The sequence below is a fragment of the Dipodomys merriami genome, unplaced genomic scaffold, assembly GCF_024711535.1.
Source record: "Dipodomys merriami isolate MVZ:Mamm:240054 unplaced genomic scaffold, mDipMer1.0.p SCAF_412, whole genome shotgun sequence".
NCBI classification, from domain to species: domain Eukaryota; kingdom Metazoa; phylum Chordata; class Mammalia; order Rodentia; family Heteromyidae; genus Dipodomys; species Dipodomys merriami.
The window spans coordinates 111,968-138,140 of record NW_027205738.1 but is presented as its reverse complement, the minus strand read 5'-3'; the positions used below and the strand labels follow the sequence as shown (position 1 = coordinate 138,140).

The 26,173-nt window shown below is 44.8% G+C and overlaps 1 protein-coding gene across 3 annotated transcripts in view; it reads left to right on the top strand.

Annotated features, from left to right (window-relative positions):
- The first annotated feature begins 356 nt into the window (after nt 1-356).
- Nucleotides 357-26,173, top strand: part of LOC138807133 (PR domain zinc finger protein 2-like) — a 98,321-nt gene continuing 72,504 nt past the window's right edge. The window contains exons 1-3 of one of the 3 annotated variants that reach the window (XM_069992697.1): nt 358-439; nt 12,381-12,454; nt 25,787-25,904. In XM_069992697.1, the coding sequence (XP_069848798.1) occupies nt 12,446-12,454; nt 25,787-25,904 (127 nt within the window). In that variant the 5' untranslated portion in view covers nt 358-439; nt 12,381-12,445. Of the gene's footprint in view, nt 440-12,380; nt 12,455-25,786; nt 25,905-26,173 lie in introns of those variants that run through there. The other 2 variants (XM_069992700.1, XM_069992698.1) reach the window with 2 other exon arrangements.

Genomic DNA, 26,173 nt, shown 5'->3' with positions numbered 1-26,173 from the left:
TCGCGTCCCGGGGCCTCCCCTAGGGTCCAGGCCCACGCCAGGCCGCGTGGCCGCTGGCAGCGCGTCCGCCCAGCAGCCCGGAGGGCCACGTTTCTGGGTGCCGTCAGGGAGTCTCTGGTCTCGAAGGCCTCCGACGGGCGCTTTCCCTCCCCGCCGGGGTCAAAGGCCGAGGGCGGGGTCACGCTTTCCTGGGGCCCGCGGAGCCCCGCGAAGGGCGCAGAGGTCCACCCAGGCCGTCCGGTCGTCGCGCGTCGTCGCGTCAAGCCCGCAGTCAGCGGTCGCCGGCGACGCGCGGGGTCGAGGTCGAGGGTCGCGAAGGCCGCGCCGTCGCCTACGTCACTTCCGGCTTGGTCAAAGATGGCGGCGGCGCGGCCGCGGTTGCCGGGGTGGGTGGACCTGCGACGGCGGCGGCGGCGGCTCCGGGCGCGTTGAGGCGCAGGTGAGGGCGGTGGGGCGGGCTGGCGCCGGGACGACGGGTTCGGGGCCAGTTCCGCGTGGCGGCGGCGGGTGGGAGTGGAACACGCCGGGGACCGGGCGTCGCGGGGACCTGGGGCCGGCGGACGCGCCCCCTCCGCGGTCCCGGACGCGACAGGTTGACGGGGCCGAGAGGCTGGGGCCGAGGTGCGGGCGGGCGGGGCGGGCGGGGCGGGGGGCTCGGGGCCCCCGCGGCGGAGCCCGGGCGGGCTTGGTCACGGCGTGGCCGGCCCGGCGCTCGCTCGCGCGGGGGGCCCCGGGAGCCTCGCGCCGACCCCGGGGCCGGCCCGGTGGTCAGGTCGCGGTGCTTTTTTTTTTTTTCTTTTGTGTCCCGGCTGCGTGTGCCTTCCGCACTGGTGCCTCGACTTCCCCTGTGTCTTTTGTGTTTCCGGGATAGTTTTTGGGCGATCGGAAGCTGGGAACCGCACCCCCCCCCCCCCCCCCCGTGTGGCCCTAGACCCACTGTGTGTCTGCGCGCGCGCGCATTTGTGTGACACGCGCTGGTGTTTGCACGGCGCGGTTAGTCACCGAAGCCATCCATGAACCTCGTTCTGCGGGTGGCCACGGGACAGAAGTAAACCAAACCAGCCAGCGTCCCCCGACCCCCGAGTTTTCTCCCGACCGTCCCGGGGACCACCGACCCCAGCCTCCACCCCAGATCCCCTTGAGACCAGCCTTGGGTCAGGTCCGGACGTCGGGGGAACGACCCCTCAGCCAGCCTGGAAGCCGCTTTTCCCCAGCTACGCAGCTGAATTTCCTCTGACAAGTGAGGTTCCTGTCGCTGCATGGTGGTTTTGGGGTGTACTTGAGACGGGGACCGCTTTTGGCTGGATCCCTGGAATCCATCCTCAGAACCCTTTGATCACAAGACACTGAAATGATGGTCCTTGGAGCAGTCCTTGTCCCCTAAACACGACTAAAATATACCTCACGCTAGTTTCCTCTGGTTTTATTACTGATTTGCAGCGTTTTCAACACCCACAACTTCTCTTACCTACATCCTTTTACCTACAGTAGCATCGCCTTCATTTCACTTTGGTCAGCACTGTCCCTGTTTGTATGTAAGCACGTAGATTCCCACTCCTCCACCCTCTTTTTTGTGTATGTGCTATTTCTGGGGTTTGAACACCAACATCACCATCTCCAGCTTTTTAATTGGAATTAAAAGTCTCACAGATGTGTCTGCCTGGGGTGGATTTAAATCTCCATAAAAGCGCCATCCTCCAGTTCCCAGACTCTGAGTAGGACCACAGACTTGAGCCACTGGTGTCCAGTGGTTTCTCCTTTTTTTTTTTTTTTAATGTGATGGGAAATGTGAGTAGAAAGAAATATTAAGAATGATGTTCAGAGACAGTTGTGTTTCTTTGTAGTAAGTTTTGTGTTTTTGAAACAGTGCCCAGCTGCCAACTCAAAAGCCACTGGAGGCTTTCTTACTTGTAAACGCTGCACTTAGCAGAATTCTTTTCCATGTTAAATCTCAGTTTATCCTTGAGGAATATTAAGGTAATTTTATCAAACCATTTTATTTCAAACTATGGAATGGGATATAGGAATTGGTTGCAGGAACCAAGCACAAAGGCGTTTGCTGTTTTTCCAAGGCTTATTTTATCCCTCAGCCATTTGATTTGGTTTAAATCAGTGAGTACATTAAACTGCTTAGGAAAGGGTCAGCCACAGAATAATAATGCTCAGTAAGTGCTTGCTTTTGTGGAAGGCAGTTTTCTTTTGGAACATTCATTGGGGCTGTTTTCTTCTTTTGTAGACAATGCCTGAAATAATAGAGTGTAAATTTGTAATAACCTATTAGTTTTGTAAGTACAAAACATGACAAAGTATTCTTATTGTAGAATAGTTGGAAAATAGTAAAAAGCACAAAGGGAGAGAAGGAATTGGCCATAACCTTCCCTCTCCAAGGATAACCATTGTTAATATTTTGGTAAATCTCATGTCCCTATTGGTGTGCCTTTGTGTTTATACATTTATAAACACAGAGTGGATATCCTATGTATATTGATTGTAACTTGTCTTCACTCATGGTATTGTGAGCCTCTGTCCATGCCGATACCTGTTCTTCAGTGTGCTGTTGAATGGTGTCTCAAATGTGGATGGGCCATAAGTTACCAATCAATTCCATATTGATCCCTCAGGTTTCTGAAGCCTGAAATTTGCTTTTCATTAAGATTAATTTTTTTTCCTATTAGGAGTTTTAAAGTTCCTCAGTCTTGTAAGATATGTAAAAAACATAAATTCTACTTTTTAGCATCTCAGTATACATTTTTCTGTCACGTACAGTTCTAAGGTTCAGCTCCCTGTCCTTTCTCAGATAGATCTGTGCAGTTATGTACATAACTGTGTGCACATTTTCTTTTGATGATTATTTCACTTTAGATGTTTATTTATTCATGAGGCTGTCCTTTAAACTGCTCATCTCTTTTCAAGTTTCAAGGAAATGATTCACAAACCTCTTAGGTCCTGCTAAATTATTCTCTAGGATAGAAAACACCTTAGGTTATTGACTATTTTCCTGTCTTATGATGAGCTTTTCATTTTATTTTTAATACCCATGCAGAAAAGAAAATCAGAAACACCACAAACTGGGTTTCCCCTAGAAGCCTCTGTAGTGGGGAGTGGAAGAGAAATATGGACGTGGAAAGGGTAATTTGTGAGGGCCAGCAGCAGAAGTTTCTGGGTGGTGGTGGGGTGGGGATAAAACCTTACCTGCACATCTGGAAATGTCTGCTTGTGCTTATGTGTGTCTTGAACCATCACTGTCTTCACCACCCACCGGATTGTGCTCTGGTTCTCCTTTTGAAGTCAGAAGTTTCTAGATGGAGCTGTAAAAATCATCTTTGTGGAGCTGACAGGCTGGAAGCTGTGGATGCCGTTGGTTGGGTTCTGTTAAAGCAGTGTTTCTCAGCCTCTGCACTGTTGACATTTGGGCTGGCTCACTCTTGGTTTGGGGGGCAGGGATGACTCTTGGACTCTTGTGCATAGTAGAACATTTAACAGCTTCTTTTCCCTGCCTGTGAGGTGCCTCTCCACCCCTGTTATGTCAGGTAATAAGTCTCCAGACATTACCAGATGTGGCATGAGGTGGAGTGGGGACAAAAATGAGTGGTCCTCAGTGGCTGCATTAAAAGATATATTGAAGGAAGGCCCCTTTGACTGAATGGTTTAATCATGAAACAGTAGAAGAATCTTAAAAGAACTGCAAGAATATATGGTGTAGGCTCTACCTGGAAGGCAGGGACTCAGCTTCCTGTGCTGTCCCAGTTCCTTCCAGCTTTTGTTTCTGTGACTTTGTGAATGGTCAGTTTGAGCAGTTTTGCATCCACCTCCTTAGGTGGCAGAGATAAAGCAATGTGAAAGACCATGGAGATGCTGAACTTTTCACGATGGGATTGGCATTCTCAATATGCAGATTAAATTATGAAATTTAAATAAATTTACATGGAGTTGATGCCTCATGAATTGTGTAAACATGTCCATTGTACTGAACAGCTCAGAAATGACTGTCTTCTAGAAAATGAGGTTTCTTAAAGAAACCCTTTTAAAATAGAAGCTAAATTCTAGTGTTTTTTTTTTTTTTTTAAATACTGCCTCTTTTTTTTTTTCTTCAATCAGTTTGGGGATACAGAAGTAGTGAATTTGTCTTGAGGAAAGGTGGTTTGCTTCCAAGCACTTACCTTACTGTAACTTAATACATTATAATGTAATGGTGGCTTATTGATCTGCATGGAATGCATGTATCAGTAATGCTCTTTGGGGAAAAAAAACCCAGCTCTCAAATATTTATGGGTAATTTTTCTTTTTTGTTCTGGAATAAGAAATCTTTAGACATTGGTAAATAAACTATATAGAAGGATCTCCATTGGAGCTCCATGTACTAATAGGGTGGGTTTCACTGGAATGAGTGCATCTATTCTCTTTTTTTCACGGCAGTGGGGTAAATATTCTTTCAGAGACCAAATTGTGAAATTGCGAGTTAGAGTTGGAATTCCTGTATGCATTGGATATGATTCCTTTGGAGTGAAATATGCTTGTAATATTTTTCCCAGTCCTGTGTAGTATTTATAACTGAGGCTGGTCCATGTCACACTTATGCTGTGTTTGTATTTATTAGTCCTTTGGAGCATGAAATAAAGGGGGTTTCACTGAATACTTACGTATTTTCCAGCCATTTTGGAGGGAAGAATATTTTATAGCTTTTGCAATAAATTATATATTAAGAAAGAGCAGAATTACTTCTTTGCATAGCTCGCCTGGAATATGGAAAACAATGCAACTGTGAGTTTTATTACCTAGGGTAGCCAGTCTAAAAGCTGCTAAACCAATGCATTTTATGGGTGCTTGCTTATCGGTAGTTTTCCTAAGTCTTGGTTAAACATTGGCAGGAACGGTTCTATGGCACTATCATATAATTTAAACGATGCCATGAATATTGGCAAAGAATTGTGGGAGTTCCCAAACCATATATTTAGTATGAAATATGTATATTTTCTAAGACCTTATTAAGATAGTATCTAGTTTTATGGTACCCCAGTAAGTAGGACTATTCAAAAGAAAGGCTCTTGGGGTAAATACAGACTTTTTTGTTTTTTTTTTTCTGTACTGGAGTTAGGGCCCAGGGTTACATGCTCTTGAGCTATACCCCTAGCTACGTTTCCATTCTTAATGGTGAAGCTCTCTTCCCATTTGTTAGGAGAAATGGACTGAGCATTTCTGGAGCTGCAAGTGATTCAGAAGAAGCAAGTGGTGATTGAATGGAGCAGCTCTCTGGGTGTGTATGTGTATGTGTATGTGTATGCGTATGCGTATGCGTATGTGTATGTGAGGAGGTTGGCACAGTTATTGATCCCTGCACGTTATCTCCTGAGTCCTTGGGCCTTCTGACCTTACTAGTTTGTTCCCTGCTGGACAAAGAAACAGGTGGTCAGTTTTCAAGTCCCTTCCCTGCCGTCCACAAAGCCAAATCTTTGTACTCTACTCTCTCTGGCCACTTTTCTAAACCTTGGTCATTGCTTCTTGAGTAACCCCTTGGGACTGAAAGATTAGGAATCTCTACCCCAAGTGCCATTCCTGAATGTACAGAGACCATGGCTCACTGAGCTCTCCATGGGAGTGTCTGGTCTTTCCTCAGAGTTACTCTCCAAAACACCTCTGCAGATATGTTCAAGCCCAGTCTTGCAGTCAGCCACATTCTCGCTTTGGGCTGTCCTTCCCTCCTGTTCTTCCTTTGCTCTGCAAGTCTGTCACTGCTGCTTCCAGCTGTTTTCTGTGGTCTAGATGCTAATTGCTTATTAGCTTAGGTTTTTAACTGGCATGTCTGCCCCATCTTTCTAGCTGCCCACTTGACTCTTTCCTATCTACTTAACCTCCCTTATACATTCAACTATTTTATTTACAGCACAACCTCAGTGAGAAGTACTTGGTTGCCCATCCCAGCCAACTAAATTAGCCTTTTGACAGGCTTTGCTGGAACCAGGCTTCTTTCCTGGGGTCACCATGACCCTGCTTTCAGAATTCCTCTTGCATCTTTTGCTGTAGGCCCTTAGGGCATGGGGAGTAGGTTAGTAATTTCTAGCACTGTATCTTGGGAGCCTTGCTCACAAAGTCATCTTCCAGATTCACCTGGAGCTCAGCTCTCTCTTGGCTGTCCTGTTCTTGCCTGTGTAGATCCTCTCTGGGGGCCAGCCAGTGTGAAGAGGCTTTCGTTGTTTTTAGACATTTAGTTTTCCCTTGAAATGACAGCTACAGATAACTTATTTTGTGAAAATATATTTTCCTCTGAAAATAGTAACTCAAGTGTATTCATAGGTTTCTTAAATTGGAGAACAGCACACATTGCAAACAGTAGGCATCACTGTTTTTTTAAAGTGCTGTCAGGAACAGGGTAATCATATCCTGAACATACTAATTTTCAAAGTTCTCAAGATTAGTACTTGAGTTGGCAACTCTGTTAGAGAACAAGTACTTCCAGAGTCAGCTAAGCCTCCATTTTGTGCAGAAAATTATCACATGGCTCCTTGCTTGAGACATTTTGTTTGAAGCTTGCATTTGAGTGGTTAGTGAGGAATTGACTTACTTTTCTTTATAATAATATAAAGCTCTTGTATATTAACTAGGGAAAGGAAAGTCCTTCAGTACTGTTTTGTAGAGTATCCAGCTAATAGTGAATTATTTTGTATTTTTACTAGGAGGGATGGCAGTTGTAGCCTGGTCCCAGAAGAACCCCACCCCTCCTTGCCCCTCCAGAGGGCAGGCTGCTCTGAGAGCAGCCCCACTTTTCCTGTCCAGTCTCTCACAACTGTATATCCTGACAGACTTGAAAATGGGGAAGAAAAATGAACTTTAATTCATAGTATTTATTGTGACAGGATGGAGTAAGCACATCCAGGAAAACTAACAATGAGTCTTTGGGTTTTTGTACCAAGGGGAAGAAAACCCTACTGCCTGGGAGATATGGAAACGTAAATTCTTTAGAGAAGCGAGGCGTTTTGAAGTAGAGAGTGAAAATTCTTGCTGAAAGTTTGAGATTGGTGATGTCATAAATTCCATGTTTGGTGTGGTATGATACAGGGTAGACTGATAGATGTCTACTAGATTAATCAGGTAAATGATAATCTGCAGTGGCCACATTTCTTTCTAAGCCTAGTGCTGTTATTGGTGCTAGGAACAGTCTTTTTTATTACAATTTTGTGTATAGGTGTGTCTGTCTGTGTGTGCACATGCAGCATGCATACCTTGCACAAGCTAATCAAGTGCTCTACTCCTGAGCTAGTCCCCCAGCCCAGGAGCAGTATTTTTTCAAAAAATTTCCACATATATGTATTTATAAAATGTACAAGATTTCATATTTATATTTAATATTTATACTAAAATATGTAATTTTAAATGTATATTTACATTTATATTTTGTTTTATATTTTTAATATAGTATTTACATATTATATTTATATTTATGTTTTCTCTGCAAGTCTGAATGCAGATTGAGAGTACTTTCCTGGCTTATTAGCTCATGTGTTCTTTGAGTTTAATTGCTAAAGGCCCATTGGAGCCTGAGGCCCGTTGACCTCTGAGCTTCGTAACTCTCATATTTAAAGAAAGTTGTGATCGCCCCATTTTCTTATGTGCACTCTATGGCTCTAAAGCCCCTGAGGGCAGCAGAACCTCTGTTTTCCAGTCTGTTGTACACAATGGTGTTTTTTGTTTTTTTGGGGTCAGTCATGGGGCTTGAATTCTGGGCCCGGGCACTGTCCCTCAGCTCTTCAGCTCAAGGCTAGTGCTCTACCACTTGAGCCACAGCGCCACTTCTGGTTTTCTGAGTGGGTTTATTGGAGATAAGAGTCTCACGGATGTTCCTGCCTGCCTGGGCTGGCTTTGAACCATGATCCTCAGATCTCAGCCTCCTGAGTAGCTAGGATTATAGGTGTGAGCCACCGGCACCTGGCACAGTGGTGTTTTGAGCATTAGATCTTCACACTGCTCATTCAGGGACTCAGGTGTGTTGGGCTGCACAGATGAACATTTTCAAAGTATGAAAAATGATTGCTTTATTTGTGATCCTTGTGTCTTTAATTTTTTTTTGGTGCTAGGTCTAGGGCTTGAACTCAGGTCATGGGCGCTATCCCGGAGCTTTTTTTTTTTTTCCCCCCCAAGACTATGACTCTACCACTTGAGTCACAGCTCCACTTCCAGCTTTTTGGGTGGCTAATTAGAAATAAGAGTCTCACAGACTTTGTTGTCATGGCTGGCTTCAAACTGTGATCCTAAAATCTCAGCCTCTTGAGTAGCTAGGATTACAGATGTGAGCCACTGGTACCTGGCTTTTTTTTTTTTTTTTTTTTAATTCCATGTGCTTTTGAAGATTGAGCAAGTCCTGTCTGTGATCTCCTGAGTGTCATTACCATGTTAGACTTTTAGGGACTGCCTAGAGGTTGTTGCTGGATTGCCCAAGCTGGTTCTTGAACTCCTGGGCTCAAGTCCCCCTGCCTCCCCCTGCCTTGTCCTCCCATGCGGTTAGGACTGCAGACTTGCTACTGCTGTGCCTAGCTTCACCTCTCAACTCCATGTTTAGTGGAACTTGGTACAGAATTTAATTTTAAACTGGGAATTAGGAAGCCACTATTGGATTTGTAATGTTTTGGATATTGCAAAATATTTTACCTATGTAATTTGATCATGTTGTGAGTCAGGAGAGACACAGTCTCTAAAACAGAGGCCTGGTTTTTAGCCACTAGAATTAGAAGTGACAGAGGGAGCCTGCTCACAGGTCCATGATGAACCTTCAAAAGAAAGTGTTAGGATTATGTCTTCTCTGGTAAGGATGAGTACATTTGTGTTTGGACAAAGAGGGAGCAGACAATGTGGAGAATCAGAAAAGATGTTTACTCATGTAGTAATCTGACCAGACTGTTACTTTCATAGTTGAGAAAAAGTTGCCACTGGTTGATAGTAAATGAAAGAATGCAATGTTTTCAGTTCTGTGGTGTTTTAGCTAACCCACAGTAGAAGTTAGACCAGAGCAGCTGTTGAGAGTGGTGCTGGGATCTAGTAATTGCAAAGGTTGTAAAATGGGGAGATGAAGGCAAAGCCCCAGAAAGCCCAGCTGACAGCCTCCCCATACTCTGTCATTCCTGACTTCCTCTTGATTCACACATGTAACACAACAACGAACTCAGGCTCTGGTTTTAAAATCTCCCCTGGACCCAGTCACTTCTTCCAACTGGGCTGAACCAGCACCATTGATCTCCTGCATTGATCTCCTACAAGTTGCCCTACACCGGTGCCCATCCCTGAGGCTGCTTCATAGCCACCCTCTTGCTTTCCTTCCTGTGGTGTGAAGTTTCATCCGTTATCTTCTGGACTCTTAGCTGTTCTTCCTAGCATTCACTCGTCCTTTGTCCTTTAAGACCAGGTTGCTGGATTGGCAAGTGTGGAGGTAGAGGCAGAGATGTAACTCATCTCCCTCTCCCTAATGCCTCTTACTTGTTTTCTAAGACCCTTCTTTCCTGATATACTACGCCTTGTATGTAATTTCTCTCTAGCCCCCCTTCCTATAGTACAAGAGCCTTCCCTAACGATTGCTCAAGAAAAGTGCTTGAAACATAGTAGGTACTAATGGGGAGGCAGGAGCTTGGAGATGTGGGCTAGGAATGGTTATTCTTCTCTTTGGAGGGTAGTGGTGCCTAGTTTGAGAATCCAAAATAAACCACTTAAGATCTTATTTTATTTTATTGTTATTATAAGGGTAATGTACAGAGGGGCTACAGTTACACAAGTCAGGTAAAGAGTACATTTCCTTTTGTACAGTATCCCCCCTTCCCTCGCTCTCTCAGTTTTTCCCTCCTGTCCCCACGTACAAATTATATGGTTCATTTTCAACATAGTGTCTAGTGAGTACCACTACTGTATTTGTTCACCCTTTGTCCTTCCATTTCTGTGTCCCCCCGCCTTTCGAAAGACAGATAAATAAGACAAAAAAGAAAAGAAAACAAAAAGTAAAAGAAAAATATTACTTTATCTGATCAGAGACACATTTGGGTTCCTCTCCTAAGAATATCATTTAAGCCCGGTGCCGGTGGCTCATGCCTGTAATCCTAGCTACTCAGGAGGCTGAGATCTGAGATCTGAGGATTTTGGTTCAAAGCCAACCTGGGCAGGAAAGACTGTGAGACTCTTATCTCCAATAAACCACTAGAAAACTGGAAGTGGCGCTGTGGCTCAAGCGGTAGAGAGCTCGCCTTGAGCTGAAGAACTGAGGGTTAGCGCCCAAGCCCAGAGTTCAAGCCCCACGACTGACAAAGAAAAAAAAAAAGAATATTATTTAAACACCAGGCACTGATGTCTGAGTGCCTATAATCCTAGCTACTCAGAAGGCTGAGCTCTAAGGATTGTAGTTCAAAGCCAGCTCAGGCAGGCAAGTCAGTGAGCTGTGACTCAAAGTGGTAGAGCGCCAAGCCTTGAACAAAAAGGCTCAGGGATCTACTGCCTAAGGCCCTGAGTTAAAACCACGTGACCCGCAGAAAAAAAGAATATTACTTAAGATCTTTAAGTACATTTTGACCTCTGACAGTATGAAATGACCAGAATTGGAGACTCCATAGAGACAGAACGTAGACTAGTAGTTATCTGGTGTGGGGACCAGGGAGAGGGGTGTAGGAAAGGATAGGATCATTGCCATTGAGTACAGGGGCTCACTTTGTGCTGGTGGGAATGGCCTGAATTGATGGTGGTGATGCCTGCACAGCTCTGTGGACGTATTAGTACTTTGAGTCATGCATTTCATATGAGGCAAGTCTGTGATACACGGTGGCCTCTGCAAAGTGGTGAAAATGCCCCCTTGTCTGGAGCACACAGTGAAGCCCTGGGACATATGGCCACCAGGACCACCTCGTGGAACTGATGGTGCTCAGTGGGCATTTATGATTGGGGCCTCAGCTGTGTAATCTTAGAGACCCTGAACCTTTCGCTTTTTTTTATAGCCAGATACACATATAACCATATAACCATTTTAAACCAACTAGAATTGGTTATGTTCAATTTGTGGTGTACAGTAAGGGACATTAAATATAAAAAAAGATGCTCAGCATTAGGCCTTATGGATGTGGATTTCATGGGTTATCTTTCCGTTATCTTGACTTTTCATTCTGTGGCTATTTGTGTATAGAGTTTGTATTGGTTTGGCCAGTAGGAACCTCTTTCAGGATTTAACTTTCAAGATGCAATGTTCCATACTGTAACATTAAAATAAAAAACAGGTGAAGTAGCCCTCATTTAAATACAAGTGCCTTTCCTTGCTAATGGTAGTTCAAGAAAAGAAAACACAGCTCTCCTTCCTGCAGAACTGAGCAAAAGGTAAAATGTCAAAGCCAAGTTCTTTCTGATGGTAGGAGGCAGGGTATTGTTAGCAGCATGAAGAATGCTATTCAGTTACATATTCTTTGGGTTATTCACAATGGGAACAGGAGGTTAGAGTATAACCATGTTTCTGGTACAAGGAAGGAGAGAGAAGTGATTTCTCGCAACTGCATGAACAAATAAGAATTAGACTTTATGGGATATGTATGAATGCGTGCAAGTACTGGAAACATTTAGAAATGACAGCAGTTCTACTTAAAGTGGTGTGCTTTTCATATACTGTGAACGTCAGGTGACTGGAGACATGTACTGTACAAAGGGCCATCTGCATTATTTCCTAGAAATGAATGCAGTCAAGCACCACCTAAGGACAGGGTATGTTCTGAGAAGATCATTAGGCAGTTTTGTCCCTGTGGCCATCATCAGTGTGCTACACAATGTAGAGACAACTGTGGCATCATGAGTCAAGATCGTCTTCTGGGGGCCTATCTTCTGTGTATGGCCCATCCATTGCTATACTGTGAATATGTTGAACATGAGTTGTGTGGCTCATTTGTAGCTCTTTCCAAACCTCTTTTTTGTTAAAACAGTTGCATTTTACTGCATGTTTTATACTCTTTTCCTCAAAGGGAATTTCCTGCAGCCAGTTAGTAAATCTGCCTTTCAACCTCCAGAACTGGAGAAACAGGAATATAATGGGGTCTCATTGTTTGCATGTAGCACATTACTGGAAGGGAGAGGCACTGCAGGCCACTCCTCAGTGCTTTGTGCTTTTGACTATTAATAAAGCTAATTCACTTCTTAGGAATGATGCAGTTCCTGAGCAAATATATGATGCAGTTCCAAAGAACTGAGGGCTGGGCAAGGATCATAGGAAATGCATTTGCTATATGGAAGGGAGTCTGAGTAGTGAGCTGTCAGCATAGCCTAGCAGGAAGGTGATCTGTGTGAATGTCCCCTGAGCAAACTGCAGTTCTGTATGTGGTTTTAAATCACTGTACCTTTGTAGGCAGGTACATATTACAATTGTCTGTTTTTCTTTTTAGGGCTCATGTAATCAAAGAAGTTTCTTTGTTGTGTGTATCTTTTCAGAACACAACAGGAACTGAAAATGAATCAGGTGAGTTTAAAAATAAAAATTTATATGAATTCATGACCTAGATGTTAGACCAGCTCTTGATTAAAAAAAATAGCACCACCCACATTCCTTCCTCCAGATGTTCATTTTTGTTCCTTCACACCATGCATCCGTGTGTTCCTTCATCATGTGTGTGTGGTGTGGCATGGGTTTTTTGCGTCTGGGCCTGGCCTGGCAGTGCCGGGGCCCTTGCGTCTCACTCGTAGTAGGATTTTAGTTCAGACTTTTGTTTCACCTTCTCCCACCCTCCCCAGTGTGAGGTTCCTGTCCTTTTTTTGCTTTGAAGTTTACTCAACTTTCATTTTTAGCACTTTCTGTTTTATAATTTTCCATTGATTGGAAAGGGAATATGATGTTGTTTTTGGAGATTGCAGTGGAGCAAACACAAGTGTTTAAGTCTTTTGTCTTGGAAAATCCTCTTCCTAGAAGAGGCTCTGGCTGTATCTACAACATTAAGAGTGTCTATTACAAAGGTTTTATGTTTTCTAGAGTACTATTCTTTTTTTCTGGTGTCAATATACTTGCAGTTGCAAAAATTTGTGGGTGTCAGAAACATACTATCTTAAAAATCTTAGTAAATACACTTAAAAAAAAAACTATGTCATGTATTTGACTGCTTTGCTCAGAGCTCTCAGACTTGGAAACAATTTGTGTTTCTCATTCCTCGTCCATCAGTGGAGACTTGAGACACCTTTTACCATGTACAGATGCTCCTAACCAGAACTCACAAGTCCAGCTTCACCAGGCAGCCACATTCAATAAGTTCACTCTTTGTAGCATTAGGAGGTGGGACATTTTTGGAATGGATTCTTTTGATTTCCTTTCATTATTTTTCTCTATCAGAAATCTGTTTATTTTACTGCCGACGTCTCCATCATAAAGAGCGAGTCCGGGAAACACATGGGGCACATGGTTTTTATTATTTGAAACTTGGAGATTTACTGACATGCATTTGAAGGCCTGTGATGTCTGGAATGGCAAGGGGGAGGGAAGAAAGAACAGAGTAGATCGTCAGGCCCTCACCGGCACAGTTACAGGCTGAGATGCCAAAAGTTTTGTTTGTTTTCCTATTTTAAGATTGATTCCTAATGTGAATCTGGTCACCAAATGAGTTTGCTTCTCTACTGAGTTAGTGAACGATTCCAGAGTAGAACCTAGAAGTGCTTTGTTCTGTTGAGTCACATCGCTGTACACACGTTGAGGTGCCTAAAGATTTGACCTTAGGCTTATTAGTTCTTCTATCGCTTGAGGTGAGTAATATTTTTGGTGTGTTTGGCTTTAATATTCCACATATCAAATGAATCTGTGTTTATAGAAGTCTGCACACTATTCAAAAGTTGGGGAAATAAGCATATCTTTTTCTTGGCTCTTTTACAATCTTCCTTTACTTTTGACAAGTTTTAATATCAGATGTAGAGGTCTGCTTTGATGCCAGATGTTCTATCAGTGGGCAGACCTCCTCTCTAGTAGCACATGTGGCATCAGTGGATGGGCTTCTCTCATTCTGATGACCAGCATATTGCTCACTGGGTGTGATGTAAGGAGTCTGCTAGTAATGAACGTTTTATTTGTATTAGGAAAATTAGGCCCACTTTGTCGTTAGCTGTGTGCTGTTAAGATATGGTTATGTTGTGGCATAAAATGTATCTGTGTAGTTGACCCTGTAGTTTTTTTAAAAATTAAGAATTCAGAGCCGGCGCCAGTGGCTTACGCCTGTAATCCTAGCTACTCAGGAGGCTGAGATCTGAGGATCGTGGTTCAAAGCCAGCTCGGGCAGGCAAGTCTGTGAAACTCTTATCGCCAATTAACTACCAGAAAACTGGAAGTGGCACTGTGCCTCAAGTGGTAGAGTGCTCGCATTGAGGTGAAGAGCTCAGGGACAGTGCCCAGGCCCAGAGTTCAAGACCCATGACTGACAAAATGGAAAAGAAAAAAAATAATTCAGGATAGTTTATGGTTTTCACTTGTATTAGTCATTTTGAGCCCATGAAAATGTTCATTTCAATGTATTGAAGACTTCAGAATAATTCTATACCAAAATTTGTGTTTGACTGACTTGTAACATCAATGCTAGTGGTTATTTTACACTTGGGATATTCTCTGGGAACTGACAGGCATTCGCTTGGGAATTTTAGCTGTCAGATCTGTCCTGGTGGGTGTGGTCTTGAAGACATTACTTTCACAAGTGCCAGTTGAGATTTAGGTGCTGAAGCATCCCAAGTGTAGATGTGCCAGATTGCTTGCAAGCAATTTCTTTAGAAGGAAAGTGGAGTCCAGCACTGTTGGTATTGTAAGCCTGACCGTTGAAGTGGTGTTCTGACCATTGAATGTGTTGTGTCTGCATCTAAGGTAGTTCTCCTCTCAGAACCCTGCATGGACCTCCACAAAGGTCCCAGTGTATGTGTTTGCTTTCTTCCATGGCTGCACAGTTTTGTTGTATTTGTTTCTCTTTTTCTTTTCTTTCTTTCTTTTTTCTGTTTTAAGACTTGAGCTCAGGTCCTCATACTTGCTGGGCTTGCTTGCTCATGGTGACGTGCTATCACTTGAGCCATGCCTCCAGTTTGACTTTTTGTTGGTTAATTGGAGGTAGAGTCTTGAGAACTTTTCTGCTCAGGCTGCCTTTGAACTATGATCTTCCATACTGCTATAAGTAGTGAGGATTACAGGGGAGCCACTGAGCCCAGCTCCCTACGCTCCTTACTCACTCTTACTCTTTTGCCATCTCTCTTCCTCTGTGAGTAAAGCCCAGCTCTCTTTGCATGTCAGCCCTGTTCCTGCTTGCTGTGCCCTTGCCCTGTGCCTGGTTGGTGGGCAGAAGCCTTCATGTCCCCCTTTCTGCTTCTCCATTTTAAATCGCAGCTGTCCTCCATTCCTTCATTGGCAGTTCACACACAGCCCAGGGCAGGTGCTTCTCAACCGTGTGTGGGGTTGCATCCTGATAGACATATGGTGAAGTCTGAATATGGTAAGTCAAGCCACCTTGAGAACAAATGTAACTTTGTCGTGTTCTACTCCTTCTAGATATGTTCATAGATGGTAGCTTAGGTTAGATATGCTGGAGTTTAATACTAATTGCTGTCTAGCTACAGAGTGTTTAGCATGCATGTCGGCACTCTGTTTGACACAGAATATGTTTTCTTTTGATTCAATCTTTGTAACTACTCATAGTGATTAGAATTTAATTTTGTGATGAAGACAGTAAGGCCTGAGAAGTGATGATTCCATTACTGACAGAGCTTTGACATCAGACAGACTCAGCCTGAGCTGGATTCAGTAGCTTATGCCTGTAATCCCAGTTGTTCGGGAGGTAGAGGTGAAAAAAATAGTGATTGGAGGCCAGCCTGGGCAAAAAGTTATAAGACCCAACTTCAGAGAACAAGCTGAGTGTGGTGGCACACATCTGTAATCTTAGCTTGGAGCATTTCTTTCAGAAGTTGGCCTTAGGCCGAAGTAAGAGACCCTATCTAAGAAACAGGTGAAGCAAAAAGTATTGGAGGCATGGCTGAAGTAATACAGTGTTTACCATACAAGTTCCTGAGTTTAAAAACAACAGCCTATCAAATTCTAAAGTCCCTGTTCTTGGTCACCTTGCTGTATGGCCATGTAAGTGAAGATAACCAAGGTTCTATATTGAGGTAACAGGGAATTCCCAAATCTCAGGGGCTAAGTATGGACCTAGTATATTTCCTGTGCTGCTGTACATCCAGTGAATCAGTGCGGTGGTCTGCCATCACAGTCACTGGAGGACCATGGACACAGAGGCTGACTGTGTGTGTGTGTCAGGGCGTGGCGACTGGCTGGGGATGTGATGAGCTTCTGACTTAAAGTTCAGGTAGTGCAACCCTGCCCTCCCCCCCCCCCCCCCCCAGGTGCCAGCCGCAGAGGGAGTGTGGTGTCGGAAGAGCCATGCTGGATCACCATGTCCCATGAGGACTGGGTTACTGGGTCCACAGGTATGCTTTCCCAGTGTCTGCATAAATCAGAGTGTTATTAATATTTGGAATTATTTGCCTCCTGGCAAATGGTGACAGTGTCTCAGTGTCCTGATCAGCCATGGAGTTCTTGTTTATAACTGGTAGCAAAGCAAGGTAGCCTTCTAGCCCTCCAGACTGGTTTTAAAGACTTGTGGGAGCCAGACACTGGTGGCTCACACCTGTAATCCTAGCTACTCAGGAGGCTGAGATCTGAGGATTTCAGTTCAAAGCCAGCCTGGGCAGGAAAGGCCGTGAAACTCTTATCTCTAGTAAAATCACCAGAAAACTGGAAGTGGCTCTGTGGCTCAAGTGGTAGAGTGCTAGCCCTGAGCTGAAGAGCTCAGGGACAGTCCCCAGGCCCAGAGTTCAAGCCCCATGACCTTAAAAAAAAAAAAAAAAAGACTTAAGGGTAACCCAAGAGGCTACCAGTGACTTGGTGCTGTAGGTCCACCCTGAGCATTATGTAAGGCAGCCAACCACTCCAGCTGGCCTGGGCACAGGTGCACAGAGAACCAGGTAGACCATGTTCTGCAGTTGCCATAGCAATAGTGCGGGGAAGATGGCAGGCTAGATCCCTATGATGAGGAATGGTAAGTGAAAAGGAGGGAGGTTCTGTATAGGTGTCCACAGATCTGGGACGAGCATTTTGTCAGAGTGACACCCAGCAAGTATAAAGGTCATGGGGTTGGAATGGGCTTGTTAAAGGAGCAGAGAGCAAACCAGGGGCTGCAGCTTGGCCCCCTCAGAGACTCAGCGTGAAAGGCGAGGGCCAGGTTTCTATGGCCTTAAGGAGCATGGAGAGTGTTGTTTTATGACAAATACAGTGGGGACACAGTGACAGTGGCATTCTCCAATTTCCATGTTTAGACCAGAGCCCTGACTGGTGGAGGCTGGGTGCGGGTAAACATGTAGAGTTTGTTTGCTCACTCATTGGTAAGAATGACTGGATGAGCTCACAGCCACCACTTTTAGAAGTAGAGTGCTTGTTTTACTGGAACCTCCTTTCCTGCCTGGCTCTGTTCTCCTTGAGGAGGGCTTGTTCATTCCTAACCCAGGTGCAGCAGTGTCGGCTGCTGCAGGATGCTGTTCTTCTCCCCAGCCCTCCAGTAGTGGCTTCGTCTTCTGTGTGTAAACGTGTGTGAGTGTGCATGCACACACGTGTTGAGACAGGATCTTGAGTGGGCCCTAGAAATTTAGAGCTTTCTCATACTCTGAGATTCTTTGTGGGGATTATTATATTATTTCCCTGTTGTGGCAGTAATCCTTATCTTGGCATGAATCTACTATGACATTCTTTTTTTCATTTACTAGGGTTTGAACTCAGGTCCTTGCACTTGCTGGGTAGGTGCTTGCTCTGTCTCTTGAGACATGCTCCCGGTCCTGTTTTGCTTCATTCCCTCCTACCCCAGCTTCTGGCCTGCTCAGCTGTGGTTTTCTTTTGGCCTTTGCCTTCTGTGTAACTGGGGTTATAGGCCTGTACCACTATGCCTGACATACGTGTTGAGTTGGGATCTCACTAGCTTTTTGCCGTGGCTGACCTTGACTCACAATTTTCCCATCTCTGCTTCCTGAGTAACTGGGATTATAGGTGTGAGCCATGCCTAGCTCTAAAGTATTCTTAATGTTAAACAAGACTGAAGTTTCTCTGTTACCTACTGTTCTCACTCCCTAATACTAGCTTTGATTAATAACTGTAAATAATTATAAGCCATAAATAATTCTAAACAAATTAAAACTAACAAGGATATATAGAGTTACTTATGTTTTCATGAAATATTAGTACTCTCCATGTGGAGAGGCCACATGGAGCCGGGAGGGATGGCATTAGCTTGTGGGACCATGGGATCACAGTAGACTTTTCCTGGGCCATGGGGGACTTTGGAGAGTTATGAGTTGTGTTAAAAAAAATAAACCTTAGTGGGGTGTTGGTGATTACACCTGTAATCCTAGTTGCTCAGGAGGTTGAGATCTGAGGGTCACAATTCAAAGCGAGCCTGGACAGGAAAATCAGTGAGACTCTTATTTCGAATTAAACACCAGAACCAGAAGTGGCACTCTGGCTCAAAGTGGTAGAGTGCTAGCTTTGAGCAAAAGAGATCAAGGACAGCACCCAGGTCCCACATTCAAGCCCCATGACCGACCAAAAAAAAAAAAAAACAAAAACAAAAAACACAACTTATGTCGAGCACTGGTGGCTCACACCTAGCTACTCAGGAGGCTGAAATCTGAAGATTGTGGTTCAAAGCCTGCCTGGGCAGGAAAGTCTGTAAGACTCTTATTTTCAATTAACTACCAGACAACCGGAAGTGGCATTGTGGCTCAAGTGGTAGAGCGCTTGCCTTGAGCTGAAGAGCTGAGCCACAGTGCCTGGGCTCAGAGTTCAAGACCCATGACCAACAAACAAACAAACACAAACAAAAAAAAAATTTCTATTGTATTGGCACTTTTGTTCTTTATATTATTTCATTGGTGCCTTAAAGGTTCACTTGAATGAACTTTGAGCAGTTAGGGACTTAACCTGATGATTTGACATTAAAAGTCCTTCTTGAGGTGTACCATTGGTAGTCAAATGTGGCCATGTGAAGTGTGTGGCATACTTGACAAATGTCTGCATTCCCATAGTTGTTGCCGGTGTCAGGCCATGGGACATTTCTCTCATCCCGTGTCCCCAGTGCTGACCACCTTCTGTCAGTAGTAGATTGGTTTGTCTTGGTCTAGAGTTTCACAGAAGTGGCTGGGCTGCCTGCTCTTTCCTGTGTGCCTTCGACAGGTTGGCAAGCTGCTTTTGAGATGAGTCGCCTGTGGCCCACATCAGGACTTCATTCCTTTTACCAGAGATCATCTTAGAATAGGCTTTTATAAATTGAGCCCTGGGTTGGCTTTTTTTCTCTTTCATTTTAGTTACTGCCTTCCCCCTCTCCTACCTTCTTTAAGAAAAAAAACAACAAAACTTTTTTTCCTCTTTTCCCTCCCCCTCCCTTCCCCCCCCCCCCCCCCCCCCACACACACACAGACAGGCTCTTACTGTGTAACCAAATGTAGTGTTGAATTTTGGATCTTCCTTCCTCAGCCTCCCAAGTGCTGGATTGTAAGTGTATATCACCATACCTGATACCCCTTCCCTCCTTTTTTTGGCTGTACTGAGAATTAAACTCCAGAGCTTCATGTTTACTAGGCAAGTGCTCTCCACTTACGTCACATTACCAGACCTTTTTACCTAGTTTTTCAGATAGGATCACAAATAGGATTTCTTATATCTCAGATAGGATTTTTGCCTATATTCATCTAGAACCATGATTTTCCTTTCTCTACTTCCTGATTAGTTGGGATTATAGGTGTGTGCTCTATCCCTGGTCCCTTTACCACTTTTTTCTAATCCTAAAAATATACATGATATGAAAAAAATCAAAACCATTTGCTGTTTTAACACATGGCAATTATGTAGCATATTACATATTTTATAAGTACAAAAATTTAACTTTTCAGATTTTTTATGAAAAGATTTTCTAGTAAGGTGTGTTCTATGTGTTATGACTTAAATCTCAATAAATATATAGTTTAAGAATTAACATCTAGAGTAATGATGGACTTAGAGCTCATTTTGAATCATGTATTCTAGATAAATTAGCAGTTCTATAAAATCTGGGACATTGTTTTTCTGAATGAAAGTATTACCTTATTTCTAAAATTTGAAAAATGTTAATACATTAGATAGTATTTCCATAAACTACCGGCAGGCCTGGTGGCAGGAAACCTGGCCCTCCTGTCCAGATGTTGATGTGGACTAGGTTGGGGACAGGCCGACTTGACCTCCTCTTTATGGCCTTTTGTTCCACTCCTTCCTCCTGCTCTGACTGCTGCTCCCACTGGCTGTGTGGCCTTGGGCAGGTCACCTGGCTTCTTGGTCTTTGCTCTTTATCTGATGAGTCCCCAGAACACAGTCCCTGAGGCCAATGCCTTGTGTGTGTGGGAGTTGTGTTCAGCCAGTAGCCAGTCCTGGTTCTGGTCGGCCTGGCACTTCCGGGTATCCTCACATACCTCCTAAGTGATTCACTTCCCAGGGAACCTTCTTCTCCAGGGCTCCTAAAACGTACCACACAGGAAATCAGAAAAGGGGCAGTGATGATGAGGTGCTGAATGTCTTCATGGATGAGCTGGAATTTGAACTTAACCTGGAAAGTGGTAGATGATGGGAATGCTGGAAAGGAGTAGGGAAGCCAGGGGGAGGTAAATGGACTCAGCTTGGTAGCAGCTGAAAGGCTGATTTGTGACAGACCCAGGTGGGAAGAGGACCTTGTCTAAGAGGGAGGAGGCTAGATTGTAAGCCTGGAGCTCCATGAAGTATGCAAGGGAAGAGCATGAAAAGTGAAGTGGGGACTAGCTGTGATTTCTTCCAGTAGTTTTTCTATCCTGAAATAAAGCCCTGGATAAAACAGATAAGCCTTACTGCCTTGGATGAGGATGGGTCCAGATATGGCAATTCAGTCTTACCTACAGGAGCCTCTCTGAGAGGCAGCAGAGACGGCCCCCCCCTCCCCATCCCACCTTGACCCATTCTCTGTTAGTCTGTGTACTTCAGGAGTGGGGGGAACTGAGGGCTTGGGAGTGGGGGAGGAGGGGTTTGCTACCACTGAGCTATATCTCTAGCTCTGTTGTTTTACCTCTGATGATGCTGGTAATAGTGGAGATACCCCAGCTCCCTACTGGCCTGTGTTACATGTGGAGTGGGTTGGACTTGCCCCTTTTGCTGGCCTAGGGGAGCAGGCTACTGCCCATGCGTGCTGCCTGGGTTTACATGGGCCCATTGGAGATTGCCCTTTCAGTTTTGAAAAGGGCTGGGGATAGGGGGATGGAGAAAGGAATCAGATAGAACAGTTTCAAAGGCTTGGCTATTGGCATGCTGCCTCCCTAGCATCCCTTCTGCTCCTGCTCTGACTTTTAAACTAGGCTCTTTTTTGGCTTCTTTATCTGTTCACTCTGGATTGAAGGCTGCCGAGGCCTGGCCATTGTCCATCCCCTTCCTACTCTAGCATCTCATTATCAGCAGTGGTGACAGCAGCCATTGATTGCTCTGCATCCAGCCATACACCAATTCCAGCCATGGCTAGTGAGCAAAGCAGAGCCTCTGGCTTCTACCAGCCTGCCTAGGTCACCCTGTGCATTGTAAAGGGGGACCCCCAGCTGGTAAGGAGTATCCCAGAGTAGGATAGTGGTCTGGCTCCCAAGAACCATAGGTACCCTGGGAGGGCAGAGGTCTTCAGTACAAGTGCACCACCTTGCCTTGACTATTCCTTATCTTGTGAGGTCTTAGCTCCTGCTCTGTGGGGTTCAGTAGATGTGGAGCTGTCCAGTCTTTTTGTCCCTTCCCTGGAGCTCACTGCAGTGGTGTTCAACGTTGTATTAGCTTGGAGCTCACTGTAGTGGTGGTCAACATTGCATTAGCTTGGAGCTCAATGCAATGTGGTCAATGTTATGTTAGTCCAGAGTTCACTGCAGCGGTGTGGTTCATGTTGCATTAGCTTGGAGCTCACTGCAGTGGTGGCCAGGGTTGCATTAGCCCAGAAGCCAGTGTATGTATCTATCTGCTCTGGTTGTTCCTGTGTTCCTTTAGAGATTAGTGCCAAACCTTCCAATAAAACCCTGTTGGAGAGCTGGACACCAGTGACTCAGGCCTGTAATCCTAGTTATTCAGGAGGCTGTAATCTAAGGATTGTAGCCCAGGTAAGAAGGTCTGTGAGAGTCCAATTAATGTCCAGCTAATCACCAAAAAGCCAGAAGTGAAGCTGTGGCTCAAGTAGTAGAATGCTAGCCTTGAGCAAAAATGCTCAGGGCAGTATCCTGAACTCAGCCCCCTCCAGGATTAGGACCACAACCCCCCCCCCAAAAAAAAAAAACCCACAAAAACTGCAGAATCTTGTGTTCTCTTTCATCTTAGCTTCCTGCAGCCCACAATTTTACCTTGCTGGATGTATGGACTAGCAAAACTCAAGAGGTTGCTTTAGTATAATTTTAGTATGCCAGCCTTAGTCATAAAGCAAAGAATTTTAAAATGCAAAATTAAACAGTTACACATTTCACCTGCTGTCAGCACAGCTGAGAAAAAAAGGTGCTGTCATCTAGCCCTCCCCTAGAGGACCCTGAAAGCGCCTTCTCGGTTGGTCATAATATGCACACTCTAGCTCCATGAGTTTGGAATCGTGGGACTCCTTGAGGTTGCTCTGGGGCCTGGAATCAGAGAGGCAGACCCAAAGCCTGATGGTGTGGGTTGGAATTACCTAGTTCTGCCACTTACTGTGTGACAGCAAACAACACCCAGTTTCCTCTGTAGAGACCATACAGTACCTACAGCAGGTAGTAATACAGAATAAATGAGAGCCAGGCGTGATGTCACATGCCTATAATCCCATCTTCTCTGGAGGCATAGATTCAAGGCCAGCCCAAGCAAAAAGTTCAACAAACCCCTTCTTAAACAATAGTTGGGTATGATGGTATATGCCTATCATACAAGTTGTGATGGTAAGCATAAATAGGATCACTGCCCTGACACCAAGTTAGACTATTCAAAAAGCAAGCTTAGCTTGGCTTAAATAGTTCAGTGCCAGCCTAGAAGGTGCTGGGCACTGAATCCAAATCTCAGTAAGGAGTCAGGGGAGGGAGGGAGAAAGGGGAGAGAGAGGGAGGAGACAAGCAACCCAGAGTGCTTGGAATAGTGAGTGACATGTAGTGAGCCCGTCATTGTTCTCTGAGGTTACTGTTGGTGGGATGCTGGAGTGAAGGAACTTGGTTGGGTGAAGGGCTTAGCATGATCTTAGCCCAGAGGAAGCAGTGAGTTCTGAGTGAGCTCAGCGTCCACTTAGCCAGCGATGACAGTGCAAGGACCCTTCCCATGTGGAGGTGTGACAGTCACACGTGGAGAATGAAAATCTCTCAGATTGATTGAAAGCAGTGGGGAAGGAGCAGAGGTCCTTCACCTAGTGGGTGGGCTTCCTGGTTGGTGCTGTGAACTTTCAGGTGGAAGGGAGGAGGGAACTGGCTCTTGGGAAGTGTTAGTGATTGGACAGTGGATCCAGTGAAACAAAGCCCTGTGACCTTTAGCTGGGGAAGAGAGAGAATATAGACTTTGTGCTGTCTGTATCAGGAAGTGGGAAAACTCAGATGAAGGACATCAACAACTGGTGAATAAGCAGGTAATTGATTCAAGTTCCCTGAGATGTGGCACACTAGATGGATGGCTAGTGCTTGCAGGGCTGTACATTGGTATAGTGTCCAGGCTGCAGCCTCTAAGCCATGCTGGGCACTGCAGTCAGTAGGAGGACCTTCAAACAGGACTCAAAGCAGAACCTCTGGAAGGAGCAGCCACCCCTGTGCCCTGGCTGCTTATGGCTCCATCTTTTGATGGCTTCCTCTGCTTCCCTGCCTCAGCTCTGGCTGCTTCTTACTTCCTCTGCTCCAGACACTTTGTTCTTTGTGTACACATTCAGGTGTTTAAGTGACAGCAGACAGGTCAAGTCTACTGCTGGTCGCGGGAAGTGAGCCCACAGTAGAGTAACAAGTGGGAGAGACGCAGTCCCAGGGAAGGTACACAGAATTGTACAGATGGGAACAAAGGCAAGGCAGAAGGAAGGCCATCTACATTCTTTTTTTTTTTTTTGGGTCCAGTCGTGGGGCCTGAACTCAGGGCCTGGGCGCTGTCCCTCAGCTCTTCAGCTCAAGGCTAGCGCTCTACCACTTGAGCCACAGCACCACTTCCGGCTTTTTTCTTTTTGCTTATGTGGTGCTGAGGAATCGAACCCAGGGCCTCTGGCATTCAAGGCAAGCGCTCTACCACTGAGCCACCTTCCCAGCCCCTACCCTTATTTAGAAGTAAGAAATGCCTATACTGAATTTATCTTTTCTTGAGCTATTAGAAGATAGCAGATTCCATTTTCCAGGGCAGTTTGAAGCTCCTCTATTTTGGAAGGTGTTTTAGGGATTTAGTTGAGACAAAAGATCTAACTTAACAGCTAATAAATTGTGCTTCTAAAGGTGACTTGGCCCTGCCCACAAGGTGGCCCAGCTGCTGAAGTCCCCAGCACACCAGCATGCCACCATGCCAGGGTGTTTCTGTATAGCTTTGGAGTTGATTTCTCTTTAAGCAAATAACTGATGATACTTTAAAAATTGAAATGCTGGCAGGCTGCAAAGTTGAATAATTTTTTTTTCTTGGCATATAACATTATTGAGAACTACAAGAGCTTCGTTGTGAGAAAAAGGAATCTTTTCAGCTTGGAGTTTGCTTTCTGCCTATGTTGACTCCTTTGCTGGTCCTTGTATTTACCTTTGTCATGAGGTCAGAGCACTCACACTATAAAACCCATCATGTCTGCAGTGTGTTATAGGCTGTCACACAGAGCTCTCACTCTGTTCTTGGCTGTGTGACAGTGGATGGACACTGCATTTCCCATTGATTTCAAAGTTATTCTTAAAGTAGCAGCCATGCTCCCCCTGACTTACAGTAGTAATTCCTATCTAGTAGCAATCTTATTTCTTAAGAGTGATGAGTTTCAGCCTAAACTTGGACAGGTAACTGTATAAAACTCTTGTTTTCTGTGGATGCTAGGGTGTTAGGGTGACTTTGCTGTACACAGTGGTCAGTTGCTGTATCCTGGAAGTTTATGCTTATAGTCAGGGCTACAGGGGGCTGTTCTTCTTGATGAAGTATTCTGCCCTGCTCAGGTCTACCTTGAACTTTCACTTGGCTTTTTTTTTTTTTTTGCTCATGACTGGTGCTCTGCCATTTGAACCACACCACCACTTCCAGCTTTTTGCTGATTAATTGTAGATAAGGGCCTCTTGGATTTGTCTTCCCAGGCTGGCTTTGAATCTTGATTTTCAGCTCTCAGCCTTCTGAGTAGCTAGAAATACAGGCATGAGCCACTGGTACCCAGATCAGCCCAGCCTTTACAGGATATACCCAAAGTAGTTTTTTGTTTGTTTTAATGGGGAGTGTTGTTTTTTATTTTTTAAATGTTCAGATATGCTGCCTTTAGCCTTTGATTTAAAAGCAAACAGGATTCATTTTTGCTGCCAGATTCTGTTAGAATTGTTAGCACTGTGGTGCTAGAGATTCACGCATTTTAAAAATGGTTCTAGGTGGCTGGAATGTAATAGTCAACATAGATTGGCTTGAAGGTCACAGTGGTTTCCTTTGGACACTCACAAACAAGCATCTGTAGAACTACCTGAATGTTTGATGTCGGAGTTTGGTCCAGTTGCCTGCTTCAGGTTTCAGTTACAAATTTGCTTATTGAACTACTACTAGATGCTCTTTTGGCATGATCCTCTGTTTCTTGATTTACAGAATGCTACTGAGCCTGCAGTAGCCACCGAGACCCTGGCTGAGGTACCTGAGCATGTGCTGCGAGGACTTCCAGAGGAAGTAAGGCTTTTACCCTCTGCTGTGGACAAAGCCCGGATTGGTGAGTACGCAGTCACAGAGAGACAGGCAGTGAAAAGCAGGCAGCTCAGCTTCCTGTGAGAGCATGTGCAGCAGGCATTCTGCCTGTAGATGTGTCCTTGACTTACACTGTGTGGTGCTGATGTGTTTTCCCCTTACATATCCAGCATGTCTATAGAAGGTGAAAGTAGGAATACATCACCACCCATCCCCACCCTTGGCGAATTCACCCTTCTCATCTCTGTGGCCTCTTCCCACAGACTGTGTCTCAGTATGGTTATGTTATTATGT